This window comes from Ranitomeya imitator, chromosome 6, assembly GCF_032444005.1.
Source record: "Ranitomeya imitator isolate aRanImi1 chromosome 6, aRanImi1.pri, whole genome shotgun sequence".
Lineage (NCBI taxonomy): Eukaryota > Metazoa > Chordata > Amphibia > Anura > Dendrobatidae > Ranitomeya > Ranitomeya imitator.
Genome location: NC_091287.1, coordinates 175,997,450 through 176,023,092, shown reverse-complemented (window position 1 = coordinate 176,023,092; position 25,643 = coordinate 175,997,450). Strand labels below are relative to the sequence as shown.

The 25,643-nt window shown below is 42.9% G+C and overlaps 1 protein-coding gene across 4 annotated transcripts in view; it reads right to left on the bottom strand.

The window, feature by feature from the left end:
• Positions 1–25,643, bottom strand: part of GOLGA4 (golgin A4) — a 199,324-nt gene that overhangs the window by 127,104 nt on the left and 46,577 nt on the right. For all 4 annotated transcript variants that reach the window (XM_069730324.1, XM_069730325.1, XM_069730322.1 and 1 more), the window contains exons 3-4: positions 8,357–8,410; positions 5,789–6,103 (exon numbers count right to left, since the gene is read on the bottom strand). In XM_069730324.1, coding sequence (XP_069586425.1) covers positions 5,789–6,103; positions 8,357–8,410 — 369 coding nt within the window. The remainder of the gene's footprint in view (positions 1–5,788; positions 6,104–8,356; positions 8,411–25,643) is intronic.

Here is a 25,643-nt window from a genome sequence, read left to right as displayed (position 1 = left end):
TTGGAGTGTATACCGATACATAGACTCGAAAACAGAGTACCACGAGTCATAACATGTGCATAGTGCACCGGGTAATTAGTCTGCATTTGTGTGCATACACTGAAAGATATGTAGAACTCACAGTAGAAAAATACCAACTCAACCCCATGTATAAATAAAGGCACTGCCTGTAATCAGTAAAATAGAGGGAGATATATAGTAATAGGCTAACTGCAAGTACCAAACATCCTGTTTGTTTATCATTCACTGTATTCTCATTCTGTGTATATGTATGTTTTACATTGTTTATTAATAAAATTTGTATATTTTTCTGGTTACTTGTTGTGATCTCATGACATCAGCCAGGAAGTTAAAGCCTGGGCGGAAATGGGTCTTCCAAATGGACAATGGTCCGAAGCATACTGCCAAAATGGTAACAAAGTGGCTTAAGGATAAAAAAGTCAATGTTTTGAAGTGGCCATCACAAAGCCCTGATCTCAATCCTATTGAAATTTCATGGGAAAAAGCTGAAAAGGTAGGCGAGAGCAAGGCGACTAGTTTTGTCAGGAGGAATGGGCCCAAATTCCAACCAACCTATGTGAGAAGCTTATGGAAGGATATCCCAAACGTCTGACCCAAGTCATTCAGTTTAAAGGCAATGGTAGCAAATACTAATGAAATGTATGTAAACTTTTGACTTTGCAGTAAGTAATAAAATGCTTAAAACATTTTCTCTCATTATTCTGGCATCTGGCAAATACAAATAATTATGGTAATACTAATTGGCCTAAAAACGGGAAAGGTTTATTCTGAATTCATGTCAGATATTGAGAAAAACATGCATATGTGGCTTTTGATAATATATATATATATATATATATATATATATATATATATATATATATATATATATATATACACACACACATACATATACATACATACATCTAGTTTCAACTGGATATACCCACAACTGTACATACCACCACGGCTCCACCACACTGCTGCGCAACACCCCTAGGCCACCAGGATCCTCATCCAAGCCTCTCTCCCCCTGCCTTGTGAGCACTGTGGCATCTTCCAAGCCAACAGTTAAGTATAGTTATGTTTGACATAGACCTGGAAAGGGCTGAAACGTCACTACTCGCTACTTAACATGCTTTATGTTCACCAAACGAGCATTACTTTTGTTGTAGTGTAATTTCTTCACAAGAATTAAATTAATCACCTTGCAATGGTCTGAGTGAGCCGATTCATTCTTTTTATACCCACAATAACACTGGCTATATGAAGCTTTTAAATAATTTGTGCAAGTCTTTTCCCTTGTCATTTTTCATGTTTTGCTACCTCACAACCTGGAATTTCACTAGTATTTTTTTTAGGATTTGCATCAGTTTATGTAAAGACAATGCCTGCAACTGAGAATGTTTGGTTTTCTCTGTTGTGATGCAAACAACAAATAGAACAAAATACCGTATATACTCGAGTATAAGCCGAGATTTTCAGCCCATATTTTTGGGCTGAAAGTCCCCCTCTCGGCTTATACTCGAGTCATATACCGGGGGTCGGCAGGGGAGGGGGAGCGGCGGCTCTGTAGTTATACTTACCTACTCCTGGCGCGGTCCCTGCAGTCCCTGGCTTCTCCGGCGCTGCAGATTCTTCCTGTACTGAGTGGTCACATGGCACCGCTCATTACAGAAATGAATAGGCGGCTCCACCTCCCATAGGGGAGGAGCCGCATATTCATTGCTGTAAATGATTGGTAACTGTGACCGCTCAATTACAGGAAGAAGCTGCAGCGCCGGAGAAGCCAGGGACTGCAGGGACCGCGCCAGGAGCAGGTAAGGGGAGCGCAGCGCTGCGCGATATTTACCTGCTCCTCGCTCCGGTGCGGCTCTGTCTGCAGCGTCTCCTGGCTGTGACGCTCAGGTCAGAGGGCGCGGTGACGTAGTCAGTGCACGCCCTCAGCATGCTGAGCGTCAGTGCTGGAGACGGAGACGCACGAGGAGCAGGTAAATATTGAAAGCGCTGCCATCCTGAGCAAGAGAGGTGAGTATGTGATTTTTTTTTTTTTTTTATTGCAGCAGCATTATATATGGCACAGCTTTATATATGGAGCATCTATGGGGCCATAATCAACGGTGCAGAACATTATATATGGCACAGCTTTATAAGGAGCATCTATGGGGCCATAATCAACGGTGCAGAGCAATATATATGGGGCACAGCTTTATAAGCAGCATCTATGGGGCCATAATCAACGGTGCAGAGCATTATATATGGGGCACAGCTTTATAAGGAGCATCTATGGGGCCATAATCAACGGTGCAGAGCATTATATGTGGGGCACAGCTTTATAAGCAGCATCTATGGGGCCATAATGAACGGTGCAGAGCAATATATATGGGGCACAGCTTTATAAGGAGCATCTATGGGGCCATAATCAACGGTGCAGAGCAATATATATATGGCACATCTTTCTATGGAGCATCTATGGGGCCATAATGAACGGTATAGAGCATTCTATATGGCACAGTTGTATATGGAGCATCTATGGGGCAATAATGAACGGTATGGAGCATCTATTTTTATTTTTGAAATTTACCAGTAGCTGCTGCATTTTCCACTCTAGGCTTATACTCGAGTCAATAAGTTTTCCCAGTTTTTTGTGGCAAAATTAGGGGGGTTGGCTTATACTCGGGTCGGCTTATACTCGAGTATATACGGTAACTGAAAACTTCAATTTGCATAACTATTCACTCCCCTAAAGTCAGTACTTTGTAGAACCTCTTTTTGCTCTAATTACAGTTGCAAGTCACTTTGGATACGTCTCTATGAGCTTTTCACATCTTGTCAGTGGGATTTTTGCCCATTCCTCAAGGCTAAACTGCTCCAGCTCCTTCAAGTTAGGTGGTTTCCTCTGGTAAACTACAATCTTCATGTCTGACCACAGATTCTCAGTTGGAGTAAGGTCTGTGGATTAAGGCCACTCCAAAACATTTACACGTGTCCTTGTAAACCACTCGAGCGTTGCTTTAGCAGTATGCTTTGGGTTACTGTCTTGCTGGAAGGAGAACCTTAATCCCAATCTCAAATCACTGACAGTCTAAAACAGGTTTTGTTCAAGAATATCCCTTCATTTTGCACTATCCATCTTACCCTCGACTCGGACCATTTTCCTTGTCCCTGCTGCTGAAAAACATCCCCACAATGAGGCTTCCACCATCATGTTTCACTGTGGGGATGGACTTCTTAGGGTGATGAGTTGTTTTGGTTTAGCGCCAGACATAGCATTTACCTTTGTGGCCAAAAAGTTCAATTTTGGTCTCCTCTGACCACAGCACCTTCCTCCATACACTTGGGGAATCTCCCACATCTTTTGCCAAACTCAAAACAAGCCTTACAATTTGTTTAAGTAAAGTTTTTTTTCTGCCCACTATTCCATAAAGGCCACTTCTATACAGTGTATGGCTTATTGTGGCAGTTTGGACAGATACTTAAGTCTCTGCTTGGGAACTCTGCAGCTCCTTCAGAGTTGCCTTTGGTCTGTGTGATGCCTCTCTGATTAATGCCCTCCTTGCTCGAGATGAGAGTTTTGGTGGGCGTCCCTCTCTTGGGAGGTTTGTTGTGGTACCATATTCCTTCCATTTGACGATAATGGTTCTGATGGTGCTCCGGGCGATCATCAGAGATTGGGATTTTATTTTATATCCCAACCCCGACTTGTATTTCTCCACAACTTTGTCCCTGACTTGTTTGGACATCTCCTTGGTCTTCAAGGTGTTGTTTGGTTAGTTGTGCCTCTTGCTACACCAAACATGTTTAGTGGTTTCACAGCAAAAGGGGTGAATACATATGCACATGCCAATTAATGGCTATTTGATCCCATAAATTTAATCTATGGCTATTTTTCTCACTTGCATCACACACAAACACACAAATCGGATTACAAAAATATTTAAAACAGGGTGTAATGTATCAAAATAGGTAAAAAGCCAAGGAGGGGTGAATAATTTCACAAGCCACTGTATAACTAATAAAGGCCATATTTTAATCACACAACTAATTCCCCCTTTCCCTTCATGTTTTTTTTTTGCAGACTGCACACATGCTCCAGACATGATGCAGCTATCCTAAACATCTGTATTAGCATACAAATAGAACAATGACCATACAAATAGAACAATGACAAAATGCCACTAAATGAAGTAATTACCGTATATACTCGAGTATAAGCCGAGATTTTCAGCCCATTTTTGGGGGCTGAAAGTCCCCCTCTCGGCTTATACTCGAGTCATACCCAGGGGTCGGCAGGGGAAGGGGGGGGTGTTGGGGGGAGAGTGGGGGCTGTCTAATTATACTCACCTGCTCCTGGTGCGGTCCCTGCACTTCTTTTCCCTGGCGCCGGCAGCTTCTTCCTGTACTGAGCGGACACATGGTACTGCTCATTACAGTAATGAATATGCGGCTCCACCTCACATAGAGGTGGAGCCGCATATTCATTACTGTAATGAGCGGTACCACGTGACCGCTCAGTACAGGAAGACGCTGCCGGCGCCAGGGAACAGACGTGCAGGGACCGCACCAGGAGCAGGTGAGTATAACGGGGAGGGGAGCGCTGCGCGATATTCACCTGCTCCTCGTTCCGGCGCCGCTGCGTCTTCTGCAGTGACGCTCAGGTCAGAGGATGCGGTGACGTGGTTAGTGCGCTCCCTCTGCCTGAACGTCAGTGCAGGAGACGCTGAAGATGAAGCGGCGCCGGAACGAGGAGCAGGTGAATATTGAAAGTGCTGGGGGCCTGAGCGACGGAGAAGTGAGTATGTGATTTTTTTATTTTTTTATCGCAGCAACAGCTAATGGGGCAAGTGTCTGTATGGAGCATCTATGGCGCCTTAACGTTTGTGCAGCACTGGATGGGGCCATAACGTTTGTGCAGCACTGGATGGGGCCATAACGTTTGTGCAGCACTGGATGGGGCCATAACGTTTGTGCAGCACTATATGGGGCCATAACGTTTGTGCAGCACTATATGGGGCAAGTGTCTATTATTATTATTATTATTATTTATATAGCACCATTGATTCCATGGTGCTTTACATGAGAAGGGGTTGCATACAAGTTACAGATATAACTTACAGTAAACAAACTAACTAACAATGACAGACTGATACAGCAGGGCAGGAGTTGTCCCAAGACAAGTATATAGATTGAGAAGAGTAGGGGTCCTAGAACAGAGCCTTGGGGGACTCCAACAGAGAGAGGGTGGGATGAGGAGGTAGTAGTGTGGGAGTGGGAGACGCTGAATGTGCGGTTGGAAAGGTACGAGGAGATCCAGGGGGCAAGTGTCTGTATGGGGCCATGATCAACGTTTGTGCAGAATTATATTGGGCAAATGTGTCTATGGAGCATCTTATGGGGTCATTATTAACCTTTATGCAGGATTATATGGGGCATATTTTAATATGGAGCATCTTATGGGGCCCATCATAAACTTTATGGATCACTATATGGGGCTCCTGATTCAATATGGATATTCAAAAACACTTAACCTACTGATGTCTCAATTAATTTTACTTTCATTGGTATCTATTTTTACTTTTGACATTTACCGGTAGCTGCTGCATTTCCCACCCTAGGCTTATATTCGAGTCACTAAGTTTTCCCAGTTTTTTTGTGGCAAAATTAGGGGGGTCGGCTTATACTCGGGTTGGCTTATACTCGAGTATATACGGTAGCAGGTAACCACCAGTGTTAGAAATTGATGAGGATTTCTTCTAAGCCCCACAGTTTTAATAACATTCAGACATACCTCTGAATACTTCCCTCGGTAGTTGTCCAAGCTCTTCTCCATCCTATGCAGGCGATGAAAGAGTTGATCTTTGGTAAGCCCTTCATGAGTACCTGCAGAGTCTTCTGCTTCACTTTCAATATCTGAAGGTGGATCAAACACGGGCCCTGAACTGTCCCCATCAATTCGGTTCAATGATTCACGTGAACCGCTTCTCACAAGTGATTCTTTGGATGGAGATCGGAACAAAGTTTCCTTTACTGGGCTTCGAAATAGTGACTCCATTGAAGGGACCCGGAGTTGAAGCTTTTGTGTAAAAGACTGAGGTTCGCTCTTCTGCAATAATGAACAATTTACTACATTAGAAATGTCAATGTAGTGTAAGTACAAAACTAAAGAGAAATGTAGGGGAATCATAGTAATGGAAAACAAACACGATCATTATTGATCGTTCTACACAGATGAAGTCATTATGGTAGCCAAACACTGCACTCAATGCATGGCATCAAGACGTTCCCTTATTAGACACAAGGTTAGGGGCTGGCTGTCCAGAAGATCTGTGTATTATAGGAAGAATATTACTAGGACCACATTTTTCATTTTGTGGCAATATCAGCTTTTTGTTATAACTCAAAAAACAATATATAGCATAAAAAGTAAAATTTACAGCTATGACTTCAGGATAGGTCATCAATCTCAGCTCCAGAAAACCCCTTCACTGTAAAAGGGCATCTAATGGCTAAAGCCATTTTTTATTTAATTTTTTTTTAAAGGAAGGATCACACACTTGTATCCTTCACGACCTTAGGATTTCGTTGTTTGCGCCCCTTCTTCCAAAAGCCATGCTTTTTTTTATTTTTGGCCATGTGACTGCTTGTTTTGCGGAATGAGTTATACTTTTGATAGACACCATTGATTTTACAGTATAGCGTACTGGAAAACGGGGGAAAAAAATGCAAAAAAAAAAGGGCAATTCCACAATTTTTATTTTTTACCATGTTTGCTAAATGCTAAAACTGACCTGCCATTATGATTCTCCAGGTCATTAAGAATTTGCAGATACCAAACATCTATAGGATTTTTTTTTTAAGCAGGGGAAAAAAAATCCAAAGTTTGTAAAAAAAAAAAAAAAAAAATATTACACCACTTTCCGAAACCCATAGGAACTCAATTTTTCAGGTTCTGGGACTGAGTGATAGCTTGCATTTTTATTTATACCATTTTGGGGTAGATACATTGTTTTGAGTGCTCATTATTGCAATGTTGCGGAAACCAAGAAACTGAATTCTGATGTTTCAATTTTTTTTTCTCACTACGAAGTTTACCGATCGGATTAATTTAGCTTATATTTTGATAGACTGTGCGTTTCTGAAGGCAGCAATACCAAATATGTGTATTTTTTAGTTTGAACAGGGCAAGAAGGAGGTGATTTGAACTTTTATAATTTTTTTAACCTTTTTTCTACTTTTTACTGGCTTCAATAGTCCCCTTAGGAGACTTGAAGCGGCAGAAATCATTATTTCCTATGAACGCCGGCCATGGAGCGGTGTTCATAGGAGATCTGCAAAGTCAAGCACGGAGGTCTTCTGTAGACCCCTGGCTGTCATGCCAACCTATCGATGCCCCGCGATCATGTGAAAAAGGGCACCGAAGGGCAGGGTTTGTGACATGCATCCAGTTTGCGCAAGCTAAATGCCGCTGTCAGAGATTGACGGCGGCATTTAACATGTTAACTGGCGCGCCGGTGGATCACGATTCCACCGACGGCTATTAGGGCACATGACAGCTGATCAATTCAGCGGTCATGTGCTGGGAAACATGTGGGTTCAGGGCCGGAGACCGCATCAAATACAGGGACATGACCATGATGTACCTATACATCATAGGTCGTGAGGGGTTTAAAAAGGTCAACTTCCTTTCGTGTTACTTTAACTACATGTCTTTTGAGCTAAACATTTTTGTAATTGGACATTCAACTTTAAAGAGTTTGTCCACTACTTTTATATTGATGGCCTATCCTTAGGCAGATCATCAATGTTTGATCGGCTGGGGTCTAACACCAGGCACCCCGCCGATCAGCTGTTATCGGTGTCTGCTGAAGCCGGCCAGAAGTACTTACTTGCGGAGCTGGCAGTCACTACAGGTAGCCGGTCAGCTCCGCAAGCAAGTACTTCCAGCCGCCGACTGCAGTATACACAGATAACAGCTGATCGGGCAAGGTGCCGGGTGTCGAACCCTTGCCGATCGGACATTGATAACCTATAATAAGGATAGGCCATCAATGTAAAAGTAGTGCACTCTAATGGAATCAGTGGCCATGAATCAGCTGAAAGAAGCCTAGAATAAGACAGACAAAAAAGTTACAAATCTCCTGTTGGACTGTGATAACGACCAGCACTTCTGTCCATACAATGGCTGCTGGCACAGGAACATGTGGCTAGACCTGTCCATCAGCCCTCAGGTCTGTAGTTCTACCTACATCAGTGCCAAATATAAGGGGGACATTTTCCAGAATACACACAGCCAGATTAAGCTCTGTTTAGACAATGGGGCAGCAAGTCCAAAGTAAAAGCTGTAACACTAGCGTACCTGACTTGAGGATGAATCGCTGCCATTCATGCTGTCCGCAGACCTTGATACATTCTGTTTGACAAGAATTAAAAAATATATAAATTTACACATCTGAAATGTGAAGGTAAATCAGTAGTACGATAATTGAAAACTAAAGTAATATAGTTATTAAATTTGCAAAATTAAAATAATTAATATATTATTGTAACAGAAGTTTAATGCAACATGTATACAGGACAATGTTGGTTACAATCTATATAAAAATGTACAGTCATGGACAAAAATTTTGAGAATGAGACAAATATTAATTTTTCCAAAGTCTACTGCTTCATTTTTTCTAATGGCAATTTTCATATACTCCTGAATGTCAGAGTGATCAGCTTAACAGCAATTACTGTACTTGCAAAGTCAGTATTTGCCCAGAAAATTAACTTTAACCCCCAAAACACATTTCAACATCATTGCAGTCCTGCCTTAAAAGGAGCAGCTAACATCGTTTTAGTGATTGATCCATTAACACAGGTGTGGGTGTTGATGAGGACAGGGCTGGCGATCAGTCAGGATTAAGTAAGAATGACATCACTTGACACTTTAAAAGGAGGCTGGTGCTTGGTATCATTGTTTCTCTTCAGTTAACCATGGTTATCTCTAAAGAAACATGTGCAACCATCATTGCACTGCACAAAAATGGCCTAACAGGGAAGAGTATCGCAGCTACAAAGATTGCACCTCAGTCAACAATCTATCGCATCATCAAGAACTTCAAGGAGAGAGCTTCCATTGTTGTCAAAAAGGCTCCAGGGCGCCCAAGAAAGACCAGCAAGCGCCAGGACCATATCTTAAAACTGTTTCAGCTGCGGGATCGGACTACCAGCAGTGCCGAGCTTGCTCAGGAATGGCAGCAGGCTGGTGTGAGCGCTTCTGCACACACTGTGAGGCGGAGACTCTTTGAGCAAGGCCTGGTTTCAAGGAGGGCAGCAAAGAAGCCACTTCTCTCCAGAAAAAACATCAGGGACCGACTGATATTTTGCAAAAGGTACAGGGAGTGGACTGCTGAGGACTGGGGCAAAGTCATGTTCTCTGATGAATCCCCTTTTCGATTGTTTGGGACATCTGGAAAACAATTCGGAGAAGAAGAGGTGAGCGCTACCACCAGTCTTGTCTCATGCCAACTGTAAAGCATCCTGAAACCATTCATGTGTGGGGTTGCTTCTCAGCCAAGGTAATCGGCTCACTCACAGTCTTGCCTAAAAACACAGCCATGAATAAAGAATGGTACCAGAATGTCCTCCAAGAGCAACTTCTCCCAACCGTCCAAGAGCAGTTTGGCGCCCAACAATGCCTTTTCCAGCATGATGGAGCACCTTGCCATAAAGCAAAGGTGATAACTAAATGGCTTATGGAACAAAACAGAGATTTTGGGTCCATGGCCTGGAAACTCCCCAGATCTTAATCCCATTGAGAACTTGTGGTCAATCATCAAGAGACGGGTGGACAAACAAAAAGCAACAAATTCTGGCAAAATGCAAGCATTGATTATGCAAGAATGGACTGCTATCAGTCAGGATTTGGTCCAGAAGTTGATTGAGAGCATACCAGGGAGAATTGCAGAGGTCTTGAAGAAGAAGGGTCAACACTGCAAATATTGACTTGCTGCATTAACTCATTCTAACTGTCAATATAACCTATTGGTACTCATAATATGAGTGCAATTATACTTTTGTATGTGATATAAACATCAGACAAACACTAATAAAAACCAGAGGGCAGCAGATCATGTGAAAATATAATTTTGGTGTCATTCTCAAAAATTTTGGCCATGACTGTAAGAGTGCAGGAGGAAGACCGGGTTACAGCCGTCACACACTGACTAACGTCAGCTGAACCTGCTGACATTAGCGGGGTCGTCTAGAGTCTAATGTGTATCAGGGCCTCCCAAATCTTTCTCAACAGATGATTTCGGAGTTGAGAAGGATCTTGCATGTCAGAGTCCCAGCAGCTGATAGGAGTGTTCAGCAGAACGTTCCTGTGAATGGGGGGGCTATGGAGAGTTAGCGGTAGAATGTGCAGCTATCTACAGCGTAGGAGGGAGCTTTAAATGACTTGGATTGCAATTCATTCATTTCTTAGAGCTACCCAGAACAATAATGCCAAGCAGGAATTTAACACTTTCTTTTGAATTATGCAGATCTGGTTGAATTCTTTATAAAGGGCCTTAAAGAGTGACCGCTGTTTTTATTTCCATTTCACAAATGAATAGCACACATGAAAATAAGCAACTTTGACATATATCTTTTCAGATTTTTTCAATCTCAATTCATGGGTTAAACAGTAAAATCTGTATTCAGTGAAGAAATGATTTTACTCTTATCAAGGTATATGACAGTTGCTGCTTATCAAATTCTACGGAGAAAGAATGAGGAGCTAGAGGCAGACACAATTTACTGCAAATTCTCCTGAAATAATAATCAAAAGACTGACTGTCACTTCCCAACAGAAAACTGGTGTGTACAGGAGCATATTAAGAGTAGCCATCTTCATACATCACTAACAAATAAAGTAACACTCTGTAGCGCTATAGCATGTAAACATGACATATGACATTTTAATTGCACTACTGTTCTAGAAAGTAGGAAAAAACTAAGATTGGCCTATTCATGCATACCCAAAAGCCATGGCAAGGCGACATTCCTTGCTGGGGACCTACCTAATGTGACTCCTCTCCTAGGCTGAAGCCTACATTTATATGGGTAGAAAGGATCCTGCTCTAATTAATACCGCTAAGGGCTGATGTGCGGAGTGTTCGGTCACAGGGCCCATTTATAATATCAAGAGACTGACTGTCACTTCCAAACAGAAACCTGGTGTGTACAGGTGCTTACTTAGAGTAGCCATCTCCTTACATACCTAACAGAAGCAAAGAAAGTCGCCTTGCCGTAGCCGCTGGGCATGCATGACTTGGCCATATTTTCGTGCTAAGTATCTTTGCTTTTTCCTACATTCTAGAGCAGTAATGCAATTTCATATATTTCATGTTTACATGATATAGCACTAGAGTGCTACTTTATTTGTTACTCCTGAAATAACAGTTACAGGTTAGTTATTTCAAGTTCACTTAAAAGGGAATCGGTCAGGATTTCACCCCCAAACTATTTATATTTGCACGTAGCTTTTCACAGACAGGTCCAGCAACACCTCTACACGGCCATTGCATTCCTTCATTACGGAAAAATCAGAGTTTCAATTGATACATGAATGAGGCTGAAAAGCTACTGTAAATCTGAAGCCTCTGTCACTCCAACTCTATACACCACCTCTTGCTGTCTCCTCCTGCCAGTCTGACCGCTCCTTTGCCTGAAGTCACAACATAGACGCTGTGGCAATGGACAGGGAATAGAGCTGGAGTGACACAAGCTTCAGATCTGCCTTAGCCATTTGAATAGTAATTCCAATGCTGATTTCTCAGTAATAGAGGAACAAACTGGGCATGTATAGGCATTGAAAGAGCTATAAAAGCATATAAATAGCTTGGAGGGTCAAATCCTGCTGACAGAGTCCGTTTAACAGATGAATGTTTCCCATAATCTGAGAGGAAAAGATGAGTCGAGAAGAAAGAAGCAGATATCTCTGATAAGATATTACACAGTTGCTTATTTAAATGTGTACTATTTATCTATGAAATAAAGATTAAAAAACAATCTTCACATTTTAAAGCATAGATGTTAGTCAGCTATCAAGCTTAAGGTACCTTCACACTAAACGATATCGCTAGCGATCCGTTACGTTGCAGCGTCCTCGCTAGCGATATCGTTCAGTTTGACACGCAGCAGCGATCAGAATCCTGCTGTGATGTCGTTGGTCGGAGCTAGAGGGCCAGAACTTTCTTTGGTCGCTGGCTCTCCCGCTGACATTGCTGAATTGGCGTGTGTGACACTGATTCAGCGATGTCTTCACTGGTAACCAGGGTAAACATCGGGTTACTAAGCGCAGTGTCGCGCTTAGTAACCCGATGTTTACCCTGGTTACCATCCTAAAAGTAAAAAAAACAAACGCTTCATACTTACCTTCAGCTGTCTGTCCTCCGGCGCTGTGCTTTCCTGCACTCACTGTGAGCACAGCGGCCGGAAAGCAGAGCGGTGACGTCACCGCTCTGCTTTCCGGCCGCTGTGCTCACAGCCAGTACAGAGAAGCACAGCGCCGGGGACAGACAGCCGAAGGTAAGTATGAAGCATTTGTTTTTTTTACTTTTAGGATGGTAACCAGGGTAAACATCAGTTTACTAAGCGCGGCCCTGCGCTTAGTAACCCGATGTTTACCCTGGTTACCGGCATCGTTGGTCGCTGGAGAGCTGTCTGTGTGACAGCTCTCCAGCGACCAAACAGCGACGCTGCAGCGATCCGGATCGTTGTCTGGATCGCTGCAGCGTCGTTTAGTGTGAAGGTACCTTTAGGCTCAGTAAGAGGGCCGCAAACAACTATTGCCAGTGGAAATATTTACTTGGGCGTTTCAGACAGCAGATCGCTTTGTTCGCCCAGAGACAAGTTACTGGCAGAGACGTCTGGTGATGGCGTCCTCATAAAGATCACAGGAGCGATCAGCTCAACGAGGTATCATGTGTATGGGGGAGTCAGACAAACAATCAGCCAAAGCATCGCCATCTTGTTTGTATGGCTGGATTAAGCACTGTGAGGCACTTCATTTACGCAAACAGATTATAAATGATGATGTACATGTTGTATATATTAAAAATAGCTATTAATGTAAAGAACTTAATACTACATATTGGTGGGGCGTGAAAATAAAATTGAACAGTTCTGTATACATGAATGCAAAAACTCCTACGTCTAAACTATTGGGTAAATAGCATGAAACATACGAGCATATGCTTTCATACACACATCTTTTCCCATTAAAAAGGAGAAAAAATTCTGTTATTAGTGAGATTGTTAACACTTAGATGGATCATTTTATATAACATGCTTTGTTACTCGTTTTCCTGAGAATAAATAATTCCCTTTCACCCATGCAATTTGTTACTTACGGAAGAATATTAAACTCAACAAATATAGGCATACACAGCTTGTGTACAGGCTAGAGCCAAGTGTGGCGCTGGCACTGCAGGCGGGAACATGTCTGCCTTGTGCCATTCAATGAAGGATATCTTACACACTGCATCTAGGCCGCTCATTTACAGCACATTGTTACCATCCACCTCTCGTGTCTCCCCTTTTCCTCATAGTTTGTAAGCTTGCGAGCAGGGCCCTCATTCCTCCTGGTATCTGTTTTCAACTGTGATTTCTGTCATGCTGTAATGTCTATTGTCTGTACAAGTCCCCTCTATAATTTGTAAAGCGCTGCGGAATATGTTGGCGATATATAGATAAAATTATTATTATTATGGATGCAGATTCATTAAGGCTATGTGCCCACGTTGCAGATTCGTGTGCGGATTTATCCTCACAGTTTTTGAAAAATCCGCAGGTAAAACGCACTGTTTTACAGCAAATTTACAGCGGATTTCCTGCGGTTTTTGTGCGGATTCCTATTGAGGAACAGATGTAAAACGCTGAGGAATCCGCACAAATATTTGACATGCTGCGGAAAATACATCACAGCGTTTCTGCGCGGTATTTTCCGCAGCATGTGCACAGCTGATTTGGTTTTCCATAGGGTTTACATGGTACTGTACAACACATGGAAAACTGCTGCGAATCTGAGAGGCCAATCCACTGCGGATCCGCAGCCAAATAAGGCTACTTTCACACTTGCATTGTTAGGCGTACGTCGCAATGCGTCGTTTTGGAGAAAAAACGCATCCTGCAAAGTTGCCCGCAGGATGCGTTTTTTCTCCATAGACTTGCATTAGCCGACGCATTGCGACGTATGGCCACACGTCGCATCTGTCGGGCGATGGATTCGTCGTGTTTTGGCGGACCGTCGGCACAAAAAAAGTTGCATATAACGTTTCTTTGTGCGTCGTGTCCGCCATTTCCGACCGCGCATGCGTGGCCGGAACTCCGCCCCCTCCTCCCCGGACATTACAATGGGGCAGCGGATGCGTTGAAAACTGCATCCGCTGCTCCCGTTGTTCATTTCTTTGACAATGTGCGGCGGTACGTCAGCCCGACGCACTGCGACGGGCCCGTACCGACGCAAGTGTGAAAGCAGCCTACGCAACGTGTGCACATAGCCTAAGACCGGGGTTGTGCATGCCAGTCTGGATGAAGGGCTCACATGAACACGACAAGCCAAATTCATTAAGAGAAGCATGGAACTTAACTGAATTCAGCACAGATCAATACATTGCAAGTGAACCAATGTCATTTTCCTCTAAATTTTGAATTATTTTTTAAGTCTTGTTCTATGGTAATAGAAGAAAAAAAAAACATTCTATTTATTGTACTTTAACTTTTTTTATTACGGTACTTTTCAAAGCTTTGAAACAAATGTGAGTTTGTGTTGCGTGCCTTTGCATTTCTACTGATAACTCGGGCCAGAACCAAGACAGAGAAATAGAAAAACACCATTACACTCAGAATTGTGCAGGCCTTCACCTGATATGTCACATCCATGCAGATTCAAATGCAAAATTTTGAAAAGCATTTCCAAGAAAAACTATCTACTATATAAATTGTCTAAGTGATACTTCCTTCTGTCTGTCTGTCTATAACAGAAATCCTGCGTCGCTGATTGGTTGCGGCCACCAGTCTCTCCCTACTTCCGTCCAGTCAGTGCCCGGGGCCTGCTCCTTACTCTCCTCCAGTCACACAGGGTTAATGGCAGCGTTAACGTACCGCAATATGCCGCGGGTAATGCGCTCCGTTAACGCTATTAACCCTGTGTGACCAACTTTTTACTATTGATGCTGCCTATGCAGCATCAATAGTAAAAAGATCTAATGTTAAAAATAATAAAAACAAAAAACCTGCTATTCTCACCTTCCGTCATCCGCCGATGCGCGTGCGGCTGCCGCCAGCTTCCGTTCCCAGAGATGCATTGCGAAATTACCCAGAAGACTTAGCGGTCTCGCGAGACCACTAAGTAATCTGGGTAATTTCGCAATGCATCGCTGGGAACAGAAGCTGGCGGCAGCAGCACGCACATCGGGACAGCTTCGCTGGACACCGGCGGGTGAGTATATAACCATTTTTTATTTTAATTATTTTTTTATTTTTTATGTTTTTAACAGGGATATGGTGCCCACACGGCTATATACTACATGGGCTGTGTTATATACTGCGTGGCTGCTATATACTACGTGGGCTGTGTTCTATACTGCGTGGGATGTGTTATATACTACGTGGCTGTGTTATAGACTGCGTGTCTGCTATATACTACATGGCTCCTATATACTACGTGGCCTGAGGTATATACTATGTGGCTGCTATATACATACATACATATGCTAGAATACCCAATGCGTTAAAATCGGGCCACCATCTAGTCTACTATATAATTGTCTAAGGGTCACTTTCGTCTGTCTGTCACGGAAATCCCAAGTCGCTGATTGGTCATGGCCGTTTAACTACCCGAACCGAACGCAAAACACATGACCGACTTGCTCCAATTTGTGATATATTTCAAAGATTTGTTGTAAACTGTAAACAAAGTTATTACCCTGGAGAGAATCTCACTATTGACGAAATGCTCCCTGGTTTTCGTGGTAGATGTGCCTTTCGTCAATATATTCCATCAAAGCCAAACAAATATGGAATAAAAATGTATGCCCTTGTTGATGCCAGTAAGACCTACACTTACAACCTGGAAGTTTATGCAGGAAAACAACCAGAAGGTCCTTACTGTGTGAGCAACAAACCCATTGATGTTGTAAAAAGACTGGCTGAACCCTTATTTGGATCGGGTCGCAATATTACAGCTGACAATTGGTTTACAAGTTGTGATCTGATTATCTGAAAATTCAGAAGCTGTCATATGTGGGAACTGTAAGAAAAAACAAAAGGGAATTGCCGCCACAGTTTGTAAGTGTGAAAGAGAGACAACAGTACAGCAGTATGTTTGCATTCCATAATGGAAAGGCTTTAGTTTCCTATGTACCACATGCCAAAAAAATCGTACTTCTTCTATCAACACTTCATGATGATGCTGCCATCGATCCTGGGACTGGGACAGAAAAAAACCCGGAGATAATTACATTTTACAATGCCACCAAAGGGGGTGTGGATACAGCAGATCAGATGTGCTCCACTTTCAACGTCAGCAGAAACATCAAACGCTGGCCAATGGTCATATTTTTTGCTATGTTGAATTTGGGTGGTATAAATTCACAAGTAATTTATCTTGAAAACAAGCTTGAACCACTCCGTAGACGATTGTATCTGAAAAAATTGGCCCATGAACTAGTACTTGGAGAGCTACGCAGGAGAAGCGTGAAAACAATCGGTATCCCCTCTCGCCTTCAAGTTCAGCTCAAAAGGTTCCGCCCAGAAGATGATAGTGAAAAGTCACCATCTGCACCACCTCACAAAAGAAGGAGATGCACCACCTGCCAAACGGAAAGCGGAACCAGAAGGCTTTCAAATTATGAATGTCTCAAATGTCATAAAGCAATTTGCCTGACACATGCAAAAATGGTGTGTAATTCTTGCTATTTGCTCTGCAAGTGTGACTTTTCTGGGGAAACCTCAGCATCTACTTCTGATTGAAATGTTTTTAATAGTACTTAAGGTACCTTAAAATTAAGTTTGTGTTCAAAAATTTTCTTTGTACATTTTTTTGAGAGAGTCGAACTGGGGACTATTTGGCGGGAGTTTTGAAAAGTTTGTATTTCATAGTTATTAGTTTTATGTTAAGTAAATGTTTTTTTTTGCAACTGATTATGTGTAGTCTCTTTTATTACATCCCTATGAAGGTCACTGATCACTTTTAGAGCACTGAAATTGCAAACATTAGATATTATAGGTATTTTTCCAGCAGGCGCCTGACAGGCACATTGTATGTGAACTCGTTAGTCCGAATATTGTATGTGACGGAGGGTTAATGAGCAGTACCATGTGAACGCTGAACACAGGAACAAGCTGTCTCTGCACGCCTGAGCCCATCGGAGAAGCAGGGACTTGCAGAGAGACCGCGCCAGGAGGGGGTAAGTATGATGGGCGAGGGTGAGCCATGCGATACTCACCTGGCCCCGTTACACCGCCGGGCTCTGTCCTCCACGTCATCTGGCTGTGACGTTCAAGTCAGAGGGCGCGATGACGTGCTTAGTGCGCACCCTCAACCTTTATGGAGCAGCATATGGGGCATATTATTCTATGGGGCATCTTATGGGGCCATCAACCTTTATGGAGCAGCATATGGGGCATAATATTCTATGGAGCATCTTATGGGGCCATCAACCTTTGTGCAGCATTATATGGGGCATAATATTCTATGGAGCATCTTTTGGGGCCATCATTAACCGTTTATGCAGCATTATATGGGGCATATTTTAATATGGAGCATATTATGGGGCCCATCATGAACTGTATGGAGCATTATATGTGGTTCCTGATTCAATATGGATATTCAAAAACACTTAACCTACTGAGGTCTCAATTAATTTTACTTTTATTGGTATCTATTTTTAATTTTGAAATTTACCAGTTGCTGCTGCATTTCCCACCCATAGTCGAGTCAATAAGTTTTCCCAGTTTTTTGTGGCAATATCAGGGGTCTCTGCTTATACTCGAGTATATAAGGTAACTACATGAACAGTGTCAATTTGAAAATCTCAAATTCAGATCTGTTCGGCCTGTGATGAAAGTGTAGGAACTATATTTTCCAAATAAAATAAAATAAAAAGTTTCATGACTTGTCCTGATCTTAAACCAGGCAAATCGTGAGATAAATCTATAGTGCATACAGTGAAAGCTTTCTACAATAGTGATAGTCAACTGGTTATTTGACAAGTGAATATGATCAGCACTGCAGGCTAGCTAATTTTTGATAATATGATTAGGATGAGACTGTATTTAGAAAATCACACTTTGAGATATGATCCTATGGAAATCCCAACTTTAATCCCTGAACAAATGTAACCAAGAACACAACACATATGCGTTTTGTTTTTTTAAATTTGTAATATATACCGTATTTTCCGGCGTATAAGACGAATGGGCGTATAAGACGACCCCCAACTTTTCCAGTTAAAATCTAAAATCTTCTCAAAAGTCGGGGGTTATCTTATATGCCGGGTGTCGTCTTATAGGGTGGGTGCGGAGCAATTTGCGGTCGACGTATATAGTGGGGGGGAGTGGTCCCGATGACGAGGTGAGGGAGCGCCTCACCAGGAAGGTGTAAGTGAAGCAAATGTCAGCGTCTGGGATGCCAGGGTTATGCAAAAAAGAGAGAGAGCGGTGCTGTGCCTGGAAAAACACTCCTGTTTCACTCATCTGGCTCGCCCCTGTATCCAATTATCTCCTTCTCTGCCTCTGCTTCACTTACACCTTCCTGGTGAGGCGCCCCCTCACCTCGTCATTGGGACCGCTCCCCCCACAATATGCGGCGACCGCAGATTACTCCGCACCTGCCCTATAAGACAACACCTGGCGTATAAGACGATACCCGACTTTTGAGAAGATTTTCAGGGGTTAAAAAGTAGTCTTATACGCCAGAAAATACAGTAGTTTTCCCAAAATCATCCATCAAAATTTAGAACTTAACACTTTAACCCCTTAAGCCCCGAGGGTGGTTTGCACGTTAATGACCGGGCCAATTTTTACAATTCTGACCACTGTCCCTTTATGAGGTTATAACTCTGGAACGCTTCAACGGATCTTGGCGATTCTGACATTGTTTTCTCGTGACATATTGTACTTCATTTTAGTAGTAACATTTATTCGATATAACTTGCGTTTATTTGTGAAAAAAACGGAAATTTGGCGAAAATTTTGAAAATTTCGCAATTTTCCAACTTTAAATTTTTATGCCCTTAAATCACAGAGATATGTCACGCAAAATACTTAATAAGTAACATTTCCCACATGTCTCCTTTACATCAGCACAATTTTGGAACCAAAATTTTTTTTTGTTAGGGAGTTATAAGGGTTCAAAGTTGACCAGCAATTTCTCATTTTTACAACACCATTTTTTTTTAGGGACCACATCTCATTTGATGTCATTTTGAGGGGTCTATATGATAGAAAATACCCAAGTGTGACACCATTCTAAAAACTGCACCCCTCAAGGTGCTCAAAACCACATTCAAGAAGTTTATTAACCCTTCAGGGGTTTCACAGGAATTTTTGGAATGTTTAAATAAAAATGAATATTTAACTTTTTTTCACACAAAATTTATTTCAGCTCCAATTTGCTTTATTTTACCAAGGGTAACAGGATAAAATGGATGCCAAACATTGTTGTACAATCTGTACTGAGTACGCTGATACCCCATATGTGGGGGTAAACCACTGTTTGGGCGCATGGCAGAGCTCGGAAGGGAAGGAGCGCCATTTGACTTTTAAATGCAAAATTGACAGGAATTGAGATGGGACACCATGTTGCGTTTGGAGAGCCACTGATGTGCCTAAACATTGAAACCCCCCACAAGTGACACCATTTTGGAAAGTAGACACCCTAAGGAACTTATCTAGATGTGTGGTGACCACTTTGACCCACCAATTGCTTCACAGAAGTTTATAATGCAGAGCCGTAAAAATAAAAAATCATATTTTTTCACAAAAATGATCTTTTCGCCCCCAATTTTTTATTTTCCCAAGAGTAAGAGAAGAAATTGAACCTCAAAAATTGTTGGCCAATTTGTCCTGAGTACGCTGATACCCCGTATATGGGTGTAAACCATTGTTTGGGCGTATGGCAGAGCTCGGAAGGGAAGGAGCGCCATTTTACTTTTCAATGCAAAATTGACTGGAATTGAGATGGGATGCCATGTTGCGTTTGGAGAGCCCCTGATGTGCCTAAACATTGAAATCCCCACAAGTGACACCATTTTGGAAAGTAGACCCCTTAAGGAACTTATCTAGAGGTGTGGTGAGCACTTTGACCCAACAAGTGCTTCACAGAAGTTTATAATGCAGAGCCGTAAAAATAAAAAATCATATTTTTTCACAAAAATAATCTTTTCGCCACCAATTTTTTATTTTCCCAAGGGTAAGAGAAGAAATTAGACCACAAAAGTTGTTGTGCAATTTGTCCTGAGTGCGACGATACCCCATATGTGGGGGTAAACCACTGTTTGGGCGCATGGCAGAGCTCGGAAGGAAAGGAGCGCCATTTGACTTTTCAATGCAAAATTGACTGGAATTGAGATGGGACGCCATGTTGCGTTTGGAGAGCCCCTGATGTGCCTAAACATTGGAACCCCTCACAAGTGACACCATTTTGAAAAGTAGACCCCTTAAGGAACTTATCTAGATGTGTGGTGAGCACTTTGACCCAACAAGTGCTTCACAGAAGTTTATAATGCAGAGCCGTAAAAATAAAAAATCTTATTTTTTCACAAAAATGATCTTTTCGCCCCCAATTTTTTATTTTCCCAAGGGTAAGAGAAGAAATTAGACCACAAAAGTTGTTGTGCAATTTGTCCTGAGTGCGACGATACCCCATATGTGGGGGTAAACCACTTTTTGGGTGCATAGCAGAGCTCGGAAGGGAAGGAGCGCCATTTGACTTTTCAATGCAAAATTGACTGGAATTAAGATGGGACGCCATGTTGGTTTGGAGAGCCCCTGATGTGCCTAAACATTAAAAACCCCCACAAGTGACACCATTTTGGAAACTAGACCCTCTAAGGAACTTATCTAGATGTGTTTTGAGAGCTTTGAACCCCCAAGTGTTTCACTACAGTTTATAACGCAGAGCCGTTAAAATAAATTTATTTTTTTTTCGCAAAAATTTTTTAGCCCCCAGTTTTGTATTTTCACAAGGGTAACATAATAAATTGGACCCCAAAAGTTGTTGTCCAATTTGTCCTGAGTACGCTGATACCCCATATGTGGGGGGGAACCACTGTTTGGGCGCATGGCAGAGCTCGGAAGGGAAGGAGCGCCATTTGGAATGCAGACTTAGATGGATTGGTCTGCAGGAGTCACGTTGCATTTGCAGAGCCCCTGATGTACCCAAACAGTACAAACCCCCCACAAGTGACCCCATATTAGAAACTAGACCTCCCATGGAACTTATCTAGATGTGTTGTGAGAACTTTGAACCCCTAAGTGTTTCACTACAGTTTATAACGCAGACCCGTGAAAATAAAAATTCTTTTTTTTTTCACAAAAATGATTTTTTAGCCCCCAGCTTTGTATTTTTACAAGGGTAACAGAATAAATTGGACCCCAAAAGTTGTTGTTCAATTTGTCCTGAGTACGCTGATACCCCATATGTGGGGGGGAACCACTGTTTGGGCTCATGGCAGAGCTCGGAAGGGAAGGAGCGCCATTTGGAATGCAGACTTAGATGGATTGGTCTGCAGGCGTCACGTTGCATTTGCAGAGCCCCTGATGTTCCCAAACAGTAGAAACCACCCACAAGTGACCCCATATTGGAAACTAGACCTCCCATGGAACTTATCTAGATGTGTTGTGAAAACTTTGAACCCCCAAGTGTTTCACTACAGTTTACAACGCAGAGCCGTGAAAATAAAAATCCTTTTTTTTCCCACAAAAATGATTTTTAGCCCCCCAAATTTTTATTTTCCCAAGGATAACAAGAGAACTTGGACCCAAAACGTTGTTGTCCAATTTGTCTCGAGTACGCTGATACCCCATATGTTGGGGTAAACCCCTGTTTGGGCGCACGGGAGAGCTCGGAAGTGAAGGAGCACTGTTTTACTTTTTCAATGCAGAATTGGCTGGAATTGAGATCGGACGCCATGTCGCGTTTGGAGAGCCCCTGATGTGTCTAAACAGTGGAAACCCCCCAATTATAAATGAAACCCTAATCCAAACGCACCACTAACCCTAATCCCAACTGTAACCCTAACCACACACCTAACCCAGACACACCCCTAATTCTAATCCCAACCCTAATCCCAACCGTAAATGTAATCCAAACCCTAACCCTAACCGGAAAATGGAAATAAATACATTTTTTTTAATTTTATTATTTTTCCCTAAGGCTAGGTTCACATTGCGTTAGGGAATCCGTTTAGCACTAGCGGATTGCGCTAACACAATGTCTTTTTAGGTGTCGTGTTTAGTGGTCGCGTTAACGTCCCCGCTCTGGAAGATCGGGGATCGGACCTCGGGCGCGCCGCGGACGCTGCAAGCAGCGTCTGAGGCGCGCCACAAAAGAATGGCACCTTGCTAGCGCGAGCCGAAAATGGCACGCTCTAGCGATGCGCTACACCTGAAAATCACATTGCTGTCAATGGTTGTGCTAACGGACCCGTTGCACGGCGTTAATTGTGACATTTTCGCCGTGCAACGCTGTCCGTTAGCGTTAACCCATTAACGCAATGTGAACCTAGCCTAACTAAGGGGGTGATGAAGGGGGGTTTGATTTACTTTTATAGCGAGTTTTTTAGCGGATTTTTATGATTGGCAGCCGTCACACACTAAAAGACGCTTTTTATAGCAAAAAAGTTTTTGCGTCTCCACATTTTGAGACCTATAATTTTTCCATATTTTGGTCCACAGAGTCATGTGAGGTCTTGTTTTTTGCGGGACGAGTTGACGTTTTTATCGGTTACATTTTCGGACACGTGACAGTTTTTGATCGCTTTTTATTCCGATTTTTTTGTGAGGCAGAATGACCAAAAACCAGCTATTCATGAATTTCTTTTGGGGGAGGCGTTTATACCGTTCCGCGTTTGGTAAAATTGATGAAGCAGTTTTATTCTTCGGGTCAGTACGATTACAGCGACACCTCATTTATATCATTTTTTTTATGTTTTGGCGCTTTTATACGATAAAAGCTATTTTATAGAAAAAATAATTATTTTGGCATCGCTTTATTCAGAGGACTATAACTTTTTTATTTTTTTGGTTATGATGCTATATGGCGGCTCGTTTTTTGCGGGACAAGATGACGTTTTCAGAGGTAACATGGTTATTTATATCCGTCTTTTTGATCGCGTGTTATTCCACTCTTTGTTCAGCGTTATGATAATAAAGCGTTGTTTTTTGGCTCGTTTTTTTTTTTTTTTCTTACGGTGTTCACTGAAGGGGTTAACTAGTGGGCCAGTTTTATAGGTCGGGTCGTTACGGACGCGGCGATACTAAATATGTGTACTTTTATTGTTTTTTTTTTATGTAAAGAAATGTATTTATGGGAATAATATTTTTTTTTTTCTGCTTTATTTAGGAATTTTTTTTTTATTTTTTTTTTTACAAGTGTGGAAATTTTTTTTTTTACTTTTTCACTTTGTCCCAGGGGGGGACATCACAGATCACCGATCTGACAGTGTGCACAGCACTCTATCAGATCGGTGATCTGACATACAGCCGGGCAGGATTAGAGCTGCAGCTGCAGCCTGATCCTGACCCGGAAGTGCTCCCTGCAGGACCCGGATGCAGCCCGGCGGCCATTTTGGATCCGGGGACTGCAGGGAGAAGACGCTCGGTACACGGTGAGCACATCACCGTGTACAGATCGTCTCAGGGAAGCCCGCAGGGAGCCCCCTCCCTGCGCGATGCTTCCCTGCACCGCCGGCACACCGCGATCATCTTTGATCGCGGTGTGCCGGGGGTTAATGTGCCAGGAGCGGTCCGTGACCGCTCCTGGCACATAGTGCCGGATGTCAGCTGCGATAGGCAGCTGACACCCGGCCGCGATCGGCCGCGCTCCCCCCGTGAGCGCGGCCGATCGCATATGACGTACTATCCCGTCCATGGGAATTAAGTCCCAGGTCACCTGGACGGGATAGTACGTCATATGGGATTAAGGGGTTAAAAACAAAATTATCAATAAGGCTACGTTCACATTTGCGTTGTGCGCCACTGCGTCGGCGACGCAACGCACAACGCAAACAAAAACGCAACAAAACACACGCAAAAACGCTGCGTTTTGCGACGCATGCGTCGTTTTTTGCCGAAGTTTGGACGCAAGAAAAATGCAACTTGTTGCGTTTTCTTGGCCCGACGCTTGCGGCAAAAAAAACGCATGCGTCGCACAACGCATCACAAAAAGACGCATGCGTCCCCCATGTTAAATAAAGGGGCGCATGACGCATGCGTCGCCGCTGCGTCGCCCGACGCAAACATGCATAACGCTAATGTGAACGTAGCCTAAACACTGTCTTGTGACATATGAAATTAAAGCCTGAACTTATTCTAGCCCGAGATATGATCAAAAATTTAAAGTCATACAAGCCCAAAATCCAGGCTTTCAAAACTTTAGAAATCTATAAAGACTAATTACCGTATATACTCGAGTATAAGCCGAGAATTTCAGCCCATTTTTTTTATGGACCCGGCTCCACTCCCATAGGGGTGGAGCCACATATTCATTACTGTAAAGAGCGGTACCATGTGACCGCTCAATACAGGAAGAAGCTGCCGGCGCCGGAGAACAAGGGACTGCACCGCGCCAGGAGCAGGTGAGTAGAACGCAGTGCGCGATATTCACCTGTCCCCCATTCCACCGACTGCCGCTGCTCCGTCTTCTGCGTCATTTGCAGTGACGCTCAGGTCAGAGGGCGCGGTGACGCGATTAGTGTGCGCGCCGCCCTCTGCCTGAACGTCAGTGCAGAGGACGTGGAGGACACAGCGGCTCTCAGCGGTGGAACGTGGACCGGTGAATATAGCAAGTGCCAGAGGCCTGAAAGGTGAGTATGTGATATTTATTTATTTTTTAATCACAGCAACAGCCTATGGGGCAAATGTCTGTATGGAGCATCTTATTGTGCCATGTGCAGCGTTATATGGGGCAAATGTCTGTATGGAGCATCTTATTGTGCCATGTGCAGCGTTATATGGGGCAAATGTCTGTATGGAGCATCTTATTGTGCCATGTGCAGCGTTATATGGGGCAAATATCTGTATGGGGCCATGTGCAGCATTATATGGGGCATTCATCGGTATGGAGCATCTTATGGGGCCATAATCAGCATTTGTGGAGCATTATACGAGGCAAATGTGTCTATGGAGCATCTTATAGGGCCATAATCAGCATTTGTGCAGCATTATATGGGGAATATTTTAATATGGAGCATCTTATGGGGCCCATCATAAACTGTATGGAGCATTATATGCGGCGTATTTTGTATGGAGCATCTTATGGGGCCCATCATAATCGTATGGAGCATTATATGGGGCTCCTGATTCAATATGGATATTCAAAAACACTTAACCTACTGATGTCTCAATTAATTTTACTTTTATTGGTATCTATTTTTAATTTTGACATTTAC